The 14,792-nt window shown below is 38.5% G+C and overlaps 2 protein-coding genes across 4 annotated transcripts in view; one reads left to right on the plus strand and one right to left on the minus strand.

Moving 5' to 3' along the window:
• Positions 1–14,792, minus strand: part of LOC123970852 (CMP-N-acetylneuraminate-beta-1,4-galactoside alpha-2,3-sialyltransferase-like) — an 82,678-nt gene that overhangs the window by 51,860 nt on the left and 16,026 nt on the right. The window lies entirely within an intron of this gene.
• On the plus strand, positions 567–12,553 carry LOC123970854 (CMP-N-acetylneuraminate-beta-1,4-galactoside alpha-2,3-sialyltransferase-like). 3 transcript variants are annotated; one of them, XR_006825073.1, is made up of 6 exons: positions 567–626; positions 928–1,015; positions 1,099–1,161; positions 2,483–2,634; positions 11,904–11,946; positions 12,132–12,553. XR_006825073.1 is itself a non-coding variant. In XM_046049212.1 (4 exons), the coding sequence occupies exons 2-4, from the start codon at positions 2,520–2,522 to the stop codon at positions 12,226–12,228; spliced, it is 255 nt and encodes an 84-aa protein (XP_045905168.1). In that variant the 5' UTR covers positions 1,647–1,726; positions 2,483–2,519; the 3' UTR covers positions 12,229–12,553. The 3 variants fall into 3 exon arrangements, 1 of the variants encoding a protein (XP_045905168.1); XR_006825072.1 differs by having other exon boundaries at positions 580–626; positions 1,099–1,178; XM_046049212.1 differs by lacking the exons at positions 567–626; positions 928–1,015; positions 1,099–1,161 and adding an exon at positions 1,647–1,726.

A 14,792-nucleotide genomic window follows, 5' to 3' on the forward strand; every position in this document is an offset into this window, starting at 1 on the left:
GGATCAAACAAGCTAATCTTAAATGTCAAAGTAGAGAGGAGCCTAGTAGGCCTATTTATTTTCATTCATTACACAATATGAATAAGCTATGCAGACAGTTGTAAAGAAAGAACATCTTTTTCTTCTGTTCTCTACTTGTTATAGTTAAACAGTATTAGGGGTGTGGGCTGTATTAAAAGTATCCACTGTTCTCCCATGCTCTAACACACAGTAACGATGAAATGTGTGCTGTTCTCACATTCTTCCTCTGTATGTACACATAAACAACAAGGCAGGGAAATATAAAAGGAATTTATTTTATTGTTTGGGTACATTATTGTTCAGTGTACATGCTCACATCTGAAACAAACTTTACGTGCTTGATAACTCTCCCACCCCGCAGACATCTACACGTCAATACCGATTTATATTCATAGCGGCAAGTGCTATGTAGCTCCACATAGGGGACACAGGAAGTGACATATAGCACCTTCATGCGGCGTCGGAACCGCGTAGGAAATTCACAGCCGCACCGGCAGAGCTCCAGAACGTGCAACTCGGCCAGCTCACACGCGGACGCGCTACAAGTGCGAGGGCCCGCCCAACTCTGCTTGCAGCTTTAATTCACATCATGACTATTAACAGGGGTGAATTTGGTGGTGTTTTCTTGTTTCCTAGCAAAACTTATAGTGGGATACAAAATTCAAACTGGGATCCAGAGAATGTCTACACTAGAGCTTAAACTGTTCATTAAAAGTGATATTTTAATCTTGTGTCCAATAATTATTAGGCCAACTTTTGCGAACAGGAATTAAGTGAAACTATTAAAAAAGTTGATATTTAATTGAAAATGGTTGGTGCTTGGCAAATCACTGTCACTACGCGTGTACTTCTCCCGAACAGCGAAGCACCAGATTTACAGTTTGGCGTTACGTTCTTTCCGTACAGAGCTGAACATATCGGATGCCACCACTGAGCACCCTGCATGGAGCCTGTCTGGAGCTGAGGGGAGGGGGACACCAAGTCTCCCCCTCATGTAAGCTAATACAGCTGCAGAGCTACTCATGATTATTGTGGTGTTTTCACATAACGCTAATGTTGACTGATGTGTATCAACAGTATGGTGGCCAACGCGGCCGCAGGACGAACCGGGCGGATTTGAGGTCATCTTGAAAAATAACGGTAACGTTATCCCTCCGGTAAGTTAAGAGTCTGTTAATGGCTTGCTTGCTAGCGTAGCCAGCTAGTCATGCTTATCTTATTAGCTTAGCTACTTCTTATGTTCTATTTGGCCAGTTATCCAGATACTTCTGTTGTCACATTTATGCCATGTGTTGACATTTATGCCAGGTGTTGACAGCTCATTTTACATCTGCTGCCACCAGCCTGAGGACTTGCGGTGGTTATTAAGGTAGCAATTGTAACGTTAGCTAAAATGCTATCGCTGCTGTGGCGACGGGGCCATACATAGATGATGACCTAGCTGCTAGCTGCAGTAACATTAATTACTGTAAATGATTTTGGTGCTACCGTCCAAATTTCTCACTTATTCTCTAATGATACATTCATCTTTAATTTTTTTTCCAGTGCAGAAACCCCAACATTAAGTTCAGTATATATTAAACTGACTCACTCCTGCCCATCCGTTGTCACTTTTCTTATATGTGTTTAGATTCACGCTAAATCACCATGTAAATTGCTAGCAGACATCTCACTTGGAACCAAACTGGTCACCAAGCACAAATGAGTAAGTATTGGGGCAGCTCCTCAGTGTGGATAAGTTCAGTATAACTCTTGGGTTAGGCTGAAATATTAATTAACCTGGCCTGACCTCTCTGCCCAGCTCTGAATTGTCAGACCCCACCACATTTGTTCTGTTGTATGGATGGAATGCCATACAATGGCGATGAAATGTTAGTTGCCTACTGGCAAATTGTCAGAGCTATGTACCACATAGGCCCAAACCAGTTATATTAATTTCTTCTCTGATTATACTCTCGGCTCTTCTTGCTCATTTAGTCCCAACATACATTTTAGTGGAATATAGACAATTGAAAAACATATGGACCGGTTATTGAAGTTGAGCTTTTTTTGATGTCACTGTTTCTTGGTTGTGTAAGGCACTGAGGAGCTGCTAAATTGATATTTTCAAATCATCTGCTAATTGCAATGGCAGTATATTTTGAACTACTAGCTTTTTCCAGGTCGCGTTACGCCGATTGTTTATATGTCTGTTAAAAAGCAGGCTGTAAAATTAGGGAAATAAATTTACTTGTCCACGATATTCTAATTTTATGAGAGGCACCTGTATAATGTGGACATGACACAGGAATAGACCCCCACCCACCTCCCAGGATGGATCACACAAAATTCTTCTCCTCAGTACAACACAGTAAACTTGATACTTGTGCTGGCTGATACAGAGTCTTAGACACTCAGCCTCTGTGGGGGATTATATTAAGTGCTAACATGCTGCTAACCAGTTTATTTCCTGCTCAAACAGGCTCCAGTCTGGGATTTGCCATGTATGCTAGCTGGAGATGAGAATGAAACCCAGTCGCAACTTCCTCCTGGGCTTGTGCTGCATGCTGGCCCTGGGATACCTCTACTACTTGTCTAGGAAGACCAGCTTACGAGGCTGGGGCTACAAATCATGTGAGTCTTCCTCTAATAAGTGGGCATAATGCAATGTACAGTGTGACCTTTATTTTCTTGTTTCATTTTACTTTGGCAACCGCACCAACAGTGCTAGAACTTATGTTCTTTACACTGCCACAGGCCACTGCCCTGAAAGGGATCATTGTTCACAAACATGGAAGTCACATGGTCAGTATAGAACAAAATACCACAGTCATACTATGGCTGGGCAATATCACAAATATCAATACCATTATTAATTGTCACATTTACCTCAGTAACAATTTATAAAATCTTAATAAATACACTTTGAACAAGATTCTCTGTCCTCCCAGTGGAGTGCTTATTTGTACTGAACAACAAACAGAAAATCATGGATTATCACTACACATGGATATTTATATATCATATTCAGTAGTTAAGAACACTAACTGTAATTATTTGCAAAAATAGAAAAATCTAACAAATATGCTGAATTGAATATCAGAATACTTTATAGTATTAGATTTGAATAAAACAATGTAATGTTGTAATTTATTTCTGTCAGCAATATGTTTTAGGATATGGAGTGACAATATCTTAACAAAAGCTTTTATAGCAGACCTTGGTCGAGACTGTAGCACCGGGACTGACGTTGTAACTAATTTCAGGGTTAACTCTCGTCATAACACTTGTGAACTCTGCTTAGTTCCTAAAAAGCACAGTTTACTGCTAACCTGATTCCAGCATACCTCCCTGTCCTCAACTCAGATCCACGGTCTCTCCCTCCCCCACACTCATCACAAACACCACACTGAGCACTTGCAATTAGGGTGTACTACTCCACTATTTGCCCAGCTGCATTTCTACAACATTTGAGTTGTTTAGTCTCTCTGAGTTCGACTGAACATACAGTTAATGTCACTTCAGGTTCTAATAATGATGCTATGTATTTTGAATTGGCAGCAGCAGGGCAGCTCCACCGTGGTGGCTCCCATAGACATCTGATCGTATAGTCTAGAGCTGTGCGATATGTCTAAAATCTCTTATCCCGATATAGGTCATTTCATATCCCAATATCAATACATATCACGATATTGGTCATTTCATATCCCAATATCAATACGTATCCCAATATAGAACATTTTTTGTAAATTCAATGAAATATCATACTGTTGGAATTTCAGAGCAGTACATACTCACAGCTCTCCTGCTGCCGTACCTAACATCACAACAACAGCATGTCTTGGTGAACTAGAAAGAAAGTTAAATGTCCATGGGCGAGTAATTAAACATTCCCTGAACACACATCATGGCTGGCACTGCTGTAATAGTGTTGTGTGGCTCGTCCATACAACAGACTTCTCTCTCAGTTATGAGCTCCTTGTTTTTGCTTGCACGGTCTGTATCCTTCTGTTCAGTATTACCCAGTTCTGAGTTAACCTTACTCTCCTCCATGTTTGTGTATTGTGAAAGCAAATTTCTCTCCTTCAACACCAAGTGAGGAGGAACGTACAGCAGTGAAGTTCGCAACACAAATGAATGAAATATACGAAAGAACATAGTACAGTACAGCAGGCAGCTGCTACCCAAATAGCCTCATCACGAAGCTAAACAAGTGTGGCGTGAAATGGTTAGAAATATGACAATTAATGGAGCAAGTTATGCTAACTACATTGTTTATTGTCCCTTCTTCAAGTTGAAAAATGTCAACCATCATCAGCTGCCAACCTTAACGGCATGGCTGCTGCTGTTTACATCTAAAATGATATACAATGGAAGCGGCAAATGCTCACTGTTCGAAAGCACTTTTACTGCTAATGAAACAATGCCGACTTGTGGAATGAACTCGCACAACAAACTCTGACGGCCTGTAGAGTTAGATCATTTGTTGTAGGCGACAGCCTGTAAGAAAAAATAAATTTATCAAACAGTCAGTAATATGAGTTTCAGTTACTTTGTTGTTAATTGTCCAGCACAGTGCAATGCAGCACTAGCGTTAATCAAGAACTTAAACATTTGCAGATATATTCTTGATTTTTGGTGTTATGGATGACTGACACTGAGCTGGGAGGTTCAAATCATGCTTTGTTTAAAATCATTAAGTTTATGTTAAGTTATTATAGCCTATTTAATTAGACAGTCCACTACTGTAATACCATATTTTACTGTTGTGTTTAGTGCAGAAACAATTAGCTGATTAATCTATTAATCGACTGAACATTTTGATTAGCTCTTTAATTGTTGTCAAGGAAAAGTGATAAGCATTTATTGGTTCTTCAAATGTGAGGATGTTCTGCTTTTCTTCTGTTTTAATATCATTGTATCAACTGAATAACTTTGGGTTTTGTACTGTTTGAGGAACAAACATGACATTTGAAGACATCACTTTGGGTTCTGGGAGGTTTCTAATGGGCATTTTTCACCATCTTCTGCCACTTTATAAATATAATTTATTATGAATATAAATCTCTAGACTATATTGAAAATACGTGTTTGTTGCAGCCTTGTTGTGTTGTAAGACTTTATTTTGTCATCAACATTGTTCTTCGTAAACAGGTCCTTGTAACACAAACTAGAAAAATGAACAAGAAGACCACTCTGAGTGCAGACTGATTGTCTAGTTCTCTGATGTGCAAATTTGCAAGCACATCTGCTCTATATTTCTGGAGGAGAGAAGAAAAGAAAGTTAAAGAAACATACAGGGCTCAACAAAAATGATTGCCCAGGTCAAGAACAATGACACATTGGCCAAGTAAATCTATAATCGGGCGTAGTAAAGTAGTAAAAAATAAAAATACACAATTTTTTGGTGTAATCTATCACACTGCAGCCTTTCCAGCCGTTCTCTGTTAGCTTTGAGCTCCTCCACAGAAACATCACACACACACGGGAGATCAGACAGTTGATTACTTGAGTAACTGTAAGTACATGCAGTAAAACCTTTTAGTAAAAAGCCAATACTTTATCAGTACACCTGTTCAACAAGCATCAACATGTAAAAAACGATAGTCTCTAATCCTCTTGTGTTTTATACAGCACGGTGCGCTAGGTTGGCTAACAGGCTTGTTACAGATAAGCTAAAACGAAAGCTGTCTGTCTGTAGCCTAACTGTTTAGCTTAGTTTGCAGTGAATCTTAAAATTTAGCAAATTGTTGTAAAGTCAGCTGCTGTCTGAAACAAACCAGCAAATCTTCTGTTCTGAATTGAATTGAATGTAATATTTTTTTATTACATACATATTATTTTAAAAGCAGTTATTTAGTAATGAAAAAGAACTGACAAGAGACCTTTCCTTGTTCTTGTTCATTGACTTTATTATTTATAAAGATTCAACTTGACAATTATCTTTAGGCTTGTTGTGATTTGATAACCGCTAATAAATCAAACAATTTATAAAGGGGAAAATGAACATCGACTTTGGACAGATTCAACCTTGAACACACACGCTCTCTCTTACTCACTCTCTCACACACACACACACACACACACACACACACACACACACACACACACACACACACCCCTTTTGTTCATATACATATATATACAATATACATGCTGGTTTATCAGTGTGAATACTGCCAACCTCTTTTATAGTGTATTTTCTATAGTGAATTTACTGAATAAATCAAATCAATCAAAAAAAGTTTTCCTCCCTTTAAGGGTGGTGCCCCAAGGAACTTTATCTTTTAAAGTACTATTTATAACACTAACATTATGTTATATTGATGAGGTCTTATAACTACACATATATAATGTTAGGGATAGTTTTTATGTGTTTCCGAAAAGAAGGGGGGAAAAAATGAATATCGGTCGATATGTCAGTATATCGGATTTAAAATCCTCAAATATCATAATTGGTATATGGCTATAAAAATCCTATATCAGTCAAGCTCTCTAAATTGAATAAAATTATTAAAAAAATTTTTTTATTATCTTTGATTCTTCTGGTACCACTATGTTTACAACATAAAACCCCTAATTTTGCCAGACTCATTTCAGCGTTTCACAGCACAAACTCAGCAAATGTGATTATTGCTGTGATGTACTTTAATAATCAAATGTAGATGTTATTGCTATTTTTATTTATAAGTTTGGGTCTCAGGTAGACACTTTATTTCTCTTTTTGGTCTTGAGCTGAAAAAGGTTAGGGAACCCCTGGCTTAAAGGATAAGTTCACATTTTTTCATGTCTATTGTAACATGACAGTTGCATGACATACCCATATGCACAACTAAAGAGTTTTTGTACTGGCCGTCACAAGATCCCTCTCTCTACTGCAGCTTGATGCAGTGTAAGGGTTGAACATAGTCCACAGTCCTCGATCTGTGTAAAAAGTAAGAAGTTCAGCTGAGACTAATATGATGATATAATATGATGAGTTACAGTCCTTTCAGTACCAAATGCCCTCTTTGTGTTTCCTTGTTCAGCTGCAGTGGAGAAACTGTAAGAAAAAAAAGGGAATTTCTAATTAAAAAGACAGTAACTGGGAAGACAGACAGTTGAATTGTTTCTACTCAGACTCCTGAAGGCTCATTAACTGCAGCTGAACTTTAATAAGGTATTTTCACATCAAGCAAGGACGGCAGATTTTATCCCCCAATTAGAATTGCATTAACACAGATCCCTTTATGGCAATGATGGACATAATGAACAGTTACAGTATATAATTGTATTAGGATTCATTCAAAAAATGTGATCCAATCCTTAACCATCAAGCCCATTGATAGTTTGCAGTTATGCAGTATTAATTTAGTGTTTTTAAGTTGGATCAAAATGTAAACATGCAAAACTTTATTGTTATGCAGTCCGTCAGTCAGAAGAACTGAGAATCCACCTTTGATATTAAGCTGCACTTCACCACAGCTCATTGTGAATCCAAATTAAAGCAGGGGTTCAACTATGCTTAGCAATTTCTTGATTTAAAAGCCACATGTTGTTCTAAATTTGGTTTAAGCCTAACAAAACTCATGCTACATTATTTTTAGCTGTAGTGGCTATAGTAATGTTTGTAAATTTTCAGACTGTCTCCTGTCAGATATCGGCTGAAATGAAAACATACAAGTATGTTATGGAAAAAGACAGTCTTTTGTGACATGTCTGTTTAGGGAAAGTACTTTCTACCTGCAGAAGCTATCTATGTAACATTGTACCAGATGGGGGAGCCAGTCCATTTACTTACAGACAGGATGGTTCCTTAGTACTTTCAGTTTGGTTGTTACTGTACACCGCCTCTTCATTGCTTCAAAATAGAAAAGCACTGTACATTCATCATTTGGGCTAGTTGTCGATCTGAAGTGGAGTCGTTAATTTCTTGATTATTTCATGTTTATAATGTTTTGAGTTTTTGAGGCACTGACATGGGTTGGCATGGGTTGGAGTTCTGAATATTTCCCTGACACCCACTGAAACTAAGTTGAACACATTATTTAAATAATTGGCAACTTACATTTTTGATTGGTTGGTACTGTTTTTAGACTTGATAATGGTTTAGTTTATCATTCTGCCAGATACATTTCTTCCCCAAGTGCTAAAAATACAGCCACTGTTTCTTAAAATGACAGGGCTAAATATTAAAAAAATTTATTCACATTTAAATATTAAATAAGACATTTTGAAATAAAAAATAATAATAATAATAATAAAGTCATAATGAAAGATAAATTCACTTTATTTTAAATGTTTTTATTTCATGCAATTTTCGCCAATGACTCATAATTTTATTTCATGTCACAAATTTTCATCATAGCCTTTGCCTTTTAATTAAGACAAACAGGACAGAGCAAGTTAGGTAATTGGCTGTCAGCTCATTCAGACCAATATTACCATACCAATACCATATTGAACACTTATTCATATTATACTATACAGAAAAGGGCAAGGTTTGATTTGAATAAAACTATGGCTGTTGTAAACATACTCAAACTCACCAAACTTTGCACATAAGTCAGGCGGGGCGAAAGATTTTGTATTTTATGAGTTTCGCTCATGGGCGTGGTGAAATGGCTCTCTAGCGCCCGCCTACAGAGCAGCCCCCAGGGAAAGTTTCACCTATGTGTACGAAATTTCTGTGGTATCTGTATCATGTCCAGATGTACAAAAAAGCCTCTTGGAGCGATGCCCTAAACCCAACAGGAAGCCATTTTGAATTTTATGGATGATTTACACTCTCCATACTTTAACAAACTCCTCCTAGAGAATTAGTCTGACCGACTTCAGATTTTAGCTGTCTAGTTTAATCCCACTGATTATTAAAAACAAAACGATAAGTTTTCGTGAAACGGCATGCACATGGCGTCCAAAATCAATGATCCGCCATGAAAGAGGAAGTTGTTGTAACTTCAGTGTACATGCTCACATCTGCACCAAACTTTATGTGTTTGGTAACAGTCATGACCTGAACACATGTACATGCCAATATTCAGTTATAGTCATAGCGAAACCCACAAAGGGGGCAGAGGAAGTGATGATTAACACCTTTTGTGCAGTGGCCGAAGCGCGTGGCAAATTCACAGCCGCACCGGCAGAGCTCCAGAATCTGCAACGCGGCCGCCTCACACCTTCAAGCGTTACACGTGCGGGTGCCCGCCCAACGCTGCTTGCAGCTTTAATTTATATTTGTTATTCCTCTGTAAGTGAACAGCTTTTTACCTTTTCTGTATGTATGCTGCAACTCAGGTTTTCTTAAAACATAAACTTATTTAAGAAGAGAATAACTTTTTTACCTTGAGCACATCAGCATCTGCTAGCAATTTGGAAGATGGCTGGATTGGTTGTTTGTGAACTGCTTGTTAGGGATGGAGACTTCACTGAAATTTCATAAAAGGGCTGGTGGAGTTGAGGCTGGAAAATAGTTGAGCCTCTGCTAACCTGTGTCAAAACTTGATTAGAAAATGGTTAGTTAAGTAGAGCTAAGCAAATGCGTATTATTTAGTGTACTTAAAGGATCATTTCGGTATTTTAAAATGATAGTAGGTACAAAAAGTTTTGCCTTGTACCGTGTCCGAGCACGATTGTCCCCCCTCCCCACTCACCTGTCTAACTATTTGAGCCAGAGCACGTTTACGTCGTCACTTCAGTGTTTCCCATACATTGATTTATTTGTGGCGGCCTACCACAGTATCAACACCGACCACCACATATTGATAATAAGGATAGCTATGTTAACATTAGATCACAGCTGTATGTTAAAGAACTGCTGGACAGCTGGCAGACATTTTTTGTTTTATTTTCAGAATGTCTACGTCTCCACATCGTTCCTTGCCTTTAGAAAGACATAATTATTGTTCCAGTGCCTAAAAATAAAGCTCCAGAGTCTCTTAACGACTATGAAGACTTTAGAGAAGATTGTGAAGAATGAACTTTTGAACTCTGTCCAGGATCAACTGGACCTGTTTCTGTTTCCTCATGTTGAGGGTGCAAAGAGCTTTGTGCGGCTGCTTTTTACTGAGTTTTCTTCAGGTTTTAATAGCATCCAATCACATATTTTAGCAGGGGTTTTAAAGAGTACTTTTAATATCGGTCCTAGTCTTATCTGTTGGTTGATGAACTTTTTAACTAACAGGTCTCAACGCAGGAGAGTGAATAGCATTTTATCCAATGTTCTCTGTTCCTCCACTGGTACCCCCCCAGGGCTGTGTCTTATCCTGTGTACAGGGTCACGGGGGGCTGGAGCCAATCCCAGCTGACATCAGGCGAAAGGCAGGGTACACCCTGGACATGTCGTCAGTCCATCGCAGGGCTCCATGTGGCCCAGCATAAATAAATCTGATATATGACTTAGGTTACGTTCAGACTGCAGGCCAAAGTGACCCAAATCCGAATCTGATCTTTTCCAGTCTGGATTTGGGCGACTTTGATATGTGGTCCAAATCCAACACAGATCGGATCTTTTGAAATGCAACCTGAGTCTGCACATTCAGGTCGGAATTGATGCGACTTTGACATCACTCTAGAGCAGCTGTTGTCACTGTTCTGCTGTAGACGGAGCCGCTATGAACAAAAAAGCTCTACAAAAAGCCATTACAAACATGTGGCTCTCTTTGTTCTCTACCTTGCTACAAATTCCCTTTCTTCTATCTAAAATCCACCGGACTGCGACCTGTCTTCTGAGTTACATGCATGCTACTTGTGTCCTTGCCGACATAGTGGAGAGAGAGGTAATGTTAGTGAGTTGTGGGGCAGATGCGTTGTACAGCACAAGAAACTGTAATGAAAAGAACAGAAAGTTGTGAACACTTCGGGAGAAATGCTACAAATGATAGATGTCATCATATCGCACAGCTCTACTGACACATGTATGTGTCGTGGAAATTTTATTCCTGGTGAGAGGTTGAGCAAATAATTGAGTTACAATAAACCGTTGTCTTTGAAGAATTTATTTAACAAAAGAGAATAAACGGAGAAGTACTACAACAAAATCAGCTGGACCAGAGGTTCTGTCTCTGTCCAGAGCAAACAATTGCATGATCATTTACACAGTCTGAGCATCTATGTTTTGGGGAACACAAGATCCTTGACTAGTCCCTGTCAAGGAAGGAGAAGAACAGCTAGTGAGGAAAACAATCAACAATCCCACATCCCTGACCTGAACCCCACACATGTGGACAGACTGGAATAACAAGAACAATAATAAAGATGGAACAGGTAGAAGTACTTGCATAAAAGATAAGTGTAAGAAGAAAACTATTTTCTGCCCTTACAGTATTATGAGACGAAGGGAGAGAGCGAGCACTTCAGCCAGATGTATGTGGCTAGCAGTCTCCAGCTGAAACATTTTTTTTTTTCTTATTCACTCTATCATGGTATAAATGTGAGGACATCAAAGAGGCCCTCTTTTTCACTCCACAGCTCTTCCAGTTTGTCCTTCTTTTCTTTTCAAGTCCAAGACTTGTTGACGTTCTTGCGCCTCCCCAGAGTCCCTCCATGTTTACTATCTACCCGGTAAGCTGCTTCCTATTTGACGCCGGAGAGGGGCCACGTCTGAGTTGTTGACAGTGTTAAGTCATTGAGTGTTACTATTTAGATGAGCCAAGACGTAAAACTTATGATATTAACCATGTTTTATTTTTTTGGATGACATCAAGACGAAAAAAAGGACTGACTTTAAGGCCGCCTTAATCTAAACGACAAAAATGACAGGAGCTTGCCATATTCCAACATTGGAAATTTGTCTGCAACAGTGACATTGCTTGAAAAGTCGTTTGGAGTAAGGCCGACATAAGATGGTTTGGTCGACTATTAGTGGGCAGAAGACTGAATTAACAGATATTGTCATGATGTTTACCTTCTTCTTCTTTGTCTAGTGTATGACAGTCAAGGGTTCCTTCTGAAGCTGGATGGTAGGCTGTGAGTATAAATTTTACTAGTTTCACTTCTACTCAAAGGGCTTGTTTTCAGGCTCAGTAGTGTATTAACCAGCACTTCTGAATTGTCCCTACTGTTATTTAAAGTATTTGTGCAACAATTAGTGTATACAGTAATTTGTGTGTGAATATTAAATGACTGCTTGACTTAATTTTCCATGTCTACAGGCCTTTGGAGCTGATGTACAAGTACAGCAATCTCAGTGAGGGAGCCTGTAAGCCTGGTTTTGCAGCTGCCAAGATGACTGCCATTTATCCAAAGTAAGAATACTTACCATATCTTTATACACGTTTAAAGTGACCGTGTAGCATTTTAGACTTCAAACGTAATTGTCAGATATGTTGTGATAAGTGTGATCCAGATATCCTGTTAACTTATTTAGTCTTTACACATGTCCCTGAAAATGCATGATATCAATCGTATTACAAAATGAGATTGTGGGTTATTACTGTAGAGAGTCCATTGTTGCTGTCTTCAGACACTTCGAAGCTACATTTGTTATTACAGTGAATATGTTTTCCTACCGTAGCAATTTCCAGACTTAACAATTTGATGGTAGAAACTCAACAAATCACATAAATGTTTTAAAGGCAAAAAGTTACTGTAATAGTAGTAATAATAATAATAATAGTGTAATATTAAAAAAATATTGATACTTAAGCACTAAATGTACAAGAATAAATAATTGAGACTGTAAGGTGTTTTTATTGTTTTGTTCACCCCAGTTATATCAGTGAGGGCAGGTTAAATAACACCAACAAAAATAATACTGTCAAAAGCTAGCTAGTATGGGTGGGGCTATTCGTCAACATAATCGATTACGTAAATACGTCGACTCGCATTACGTGCCTTGAAGTGTCGCTGCAGTATTTTAGACAGACACTCAACAACATGCTGCTCTGTGAGCTCTGTAAATTGGAAATAGCTTCACTGCAGTACAACTGCTGTCCATGAATACGTGAGGATGGGAGGGGAATACCAATGCGGAGGATGTGATTTTGAAATTCTGAAAGAACTGGAGTTTTTGGTTAGTTTCCCCCAGGACACTGATTATCAGTGATGGCAAGGTTTTTTCCGAACATTGTAGTCTGCTGCTCTGATTTATTACGTAAGGGGGTAGAATATAAAAAATTTTAATAAAATAGATAAAACCGTGTGTGTGTGTGTGTGTGTGTATATTAATAGACAAAAAATAAGAAATTAATAAAAAACAAAGAAATTTAAAAGCAAAACAATTACTAAAATAATAAACAATCAAAATAATAAATATTTGAAAATCAGTACAATTATTTATCAGTTTCACTAGTTGTCCTCACTTCGTGGCATGAGGAGACATGTTTTGCAGCAATTATTTGACATTTGGGCATTCCTCCCAGTAAATATGGAAGTTTCTGTGTGTCTGATATAAATTCGAATTCAGGGTATATTTGGGAAATGTTTGCAAAGTTGTTTTGTCTTAGTGTTTTTTTTATTTTTATTTAGGGCATGAGGTTAAAAAGTGCAGCTCTGTCCCCTGTCACACTGGGAGCAGAGTCTCTCCTCTTGTGGTAGCCAGCTCTGTCTGAGGCGACACTTTTCTATCAGGCTTTTCTGTCAGGCTTTGTTCACTCAGTCTGTATGTTGTCAACATTTTATTGTGCTCAGGTAATTTGCCAGTTTGAATTCTCTTTTAGGATCAGATAACATCGGAATTTACTTTGTGTTTTGGTCGTTTCTTTCTAGTATTCAATATATTTTTCTTTCTGCTTGCTGATAATTTGGTTTGGTCTGCTTGAGTTGGTGTTGCTGTCCTGAGGCTGTTGGGGACTTGTTACTGCAGAGAGCCTCAGGACCAGCTGGCTGAGGGGACTCTTCTCTGGTTTTAGCTCCTGGTATGTTCGGACTTTGTGATGCTATGTCTTGGGGTTAACTGATTTTAAGTGATTGTAAAATTTAATTGATCTTTTCTGTATTTTTAGTAAGAGGGGGTATTGGCCGAGCTCTGCTCTGCACAGGTTATTTGGTGTTTTTCTCTGCTCCTGCAGGATGCTCTTACAGAACTCAGTATGGAAAGATTATATGATTGTTTTGTCCCATTTGTCAAATTCATTAGGTTTTGGCCCCCAAATTTTGCTACCATATAGAATTATTGGTTCTAGTACAAATTGGAAAATTTTAAGCCAGATTTCAGTTGGAATATATATTTTATTCTGCAGGAGATTAAAGTGCTGCTGCAAACCTTCTTTAGTAGGTGAAGGCAACACTAAGTCATCTGCATACAGCAGACTCTGATCTCTGTGTTGTTCAGGGTGAGGCCAGGTGCCGTGGAGTGGTCTAATTGGTTCGCTAATTCATTGATATACAGTGGGTACGGAAAGTATTCAGACCCCTTTAAATTTTTCACTCTGTTTCATTGCAGCCATTTTCCAAAAATCAAAAAAGTTCATTTTATTTCTCAGTAATGTACACTCAGCACCCCATCTTGACAGAAAAAAACAGAAATGTAGAAATTTTTGCAAATTTATTAAAAAAGAAAAACTGAAATATCACATGGTCATAAGTATTCAGACCCTTTGCTCAGTATTTAGTAGAAGCACCCTTTTGATCTAATACAGCCATGAGTCGTTTTGGGAAAGATGCAACAAGTTTTTCACATCTGGATTTGGGTATCCTCTGCCATTCCTCCTTGCAGATCCTCTCCAGTTCTGTCAGGTTGGATGGTAAACGTTGGTGGACAGCCATTTTCAGGTCTCTCCAGAGATGCTCAATTGGGTTTAAGTCAGGGCTCTGGCTGGGCCATTCAAGAACAGCCACGGAGTTGTTGTGAAGCCACTCCTTCGTTATTTTAG

The sequence above is a fragment of the Micropterus dolomieu genome, linkage group LG05, assembly GCF_021292245.1.
Source record: "Micropterus dolomieu isolate WLL.071019.BEF.003 ecotype Adirondacks linkage group LG05, ASM2129224v1, whole genome shotgun sequence".
Classification (NCBI taxonomy): Eukaryota; Metazoa; Chordata; class Actinopteri; order Centrarchiformes; family Centrarchidae; genus Micropterus; species Micropterus dolomieu.

Bases quoted from the DNA above. Each gene is read 5' to 3' on its own strand.
- LOC123970854 (XM_046049212.1), top strand. From the start codon at position 2,520: ATGAGAATGAAACCCAGTCGCAACTTCCTCCTGGGCTTGTGCTGCATG. The intron at 2,635-11,903 runs GTGAGTCTTCCT...TTCTTTGTCTAG, and splicing joins AGGCTGGGGCTACAAATCAT to TGTATGACAGTCAAGGGTTC. The intron at 11,947-12,131 runs GTGAGTATAAAT...CCATGTCTACAG, and splicing joins CTGAAGCTGGATGGTAGGCT to GCCTTTGGAGCTGATGTACA.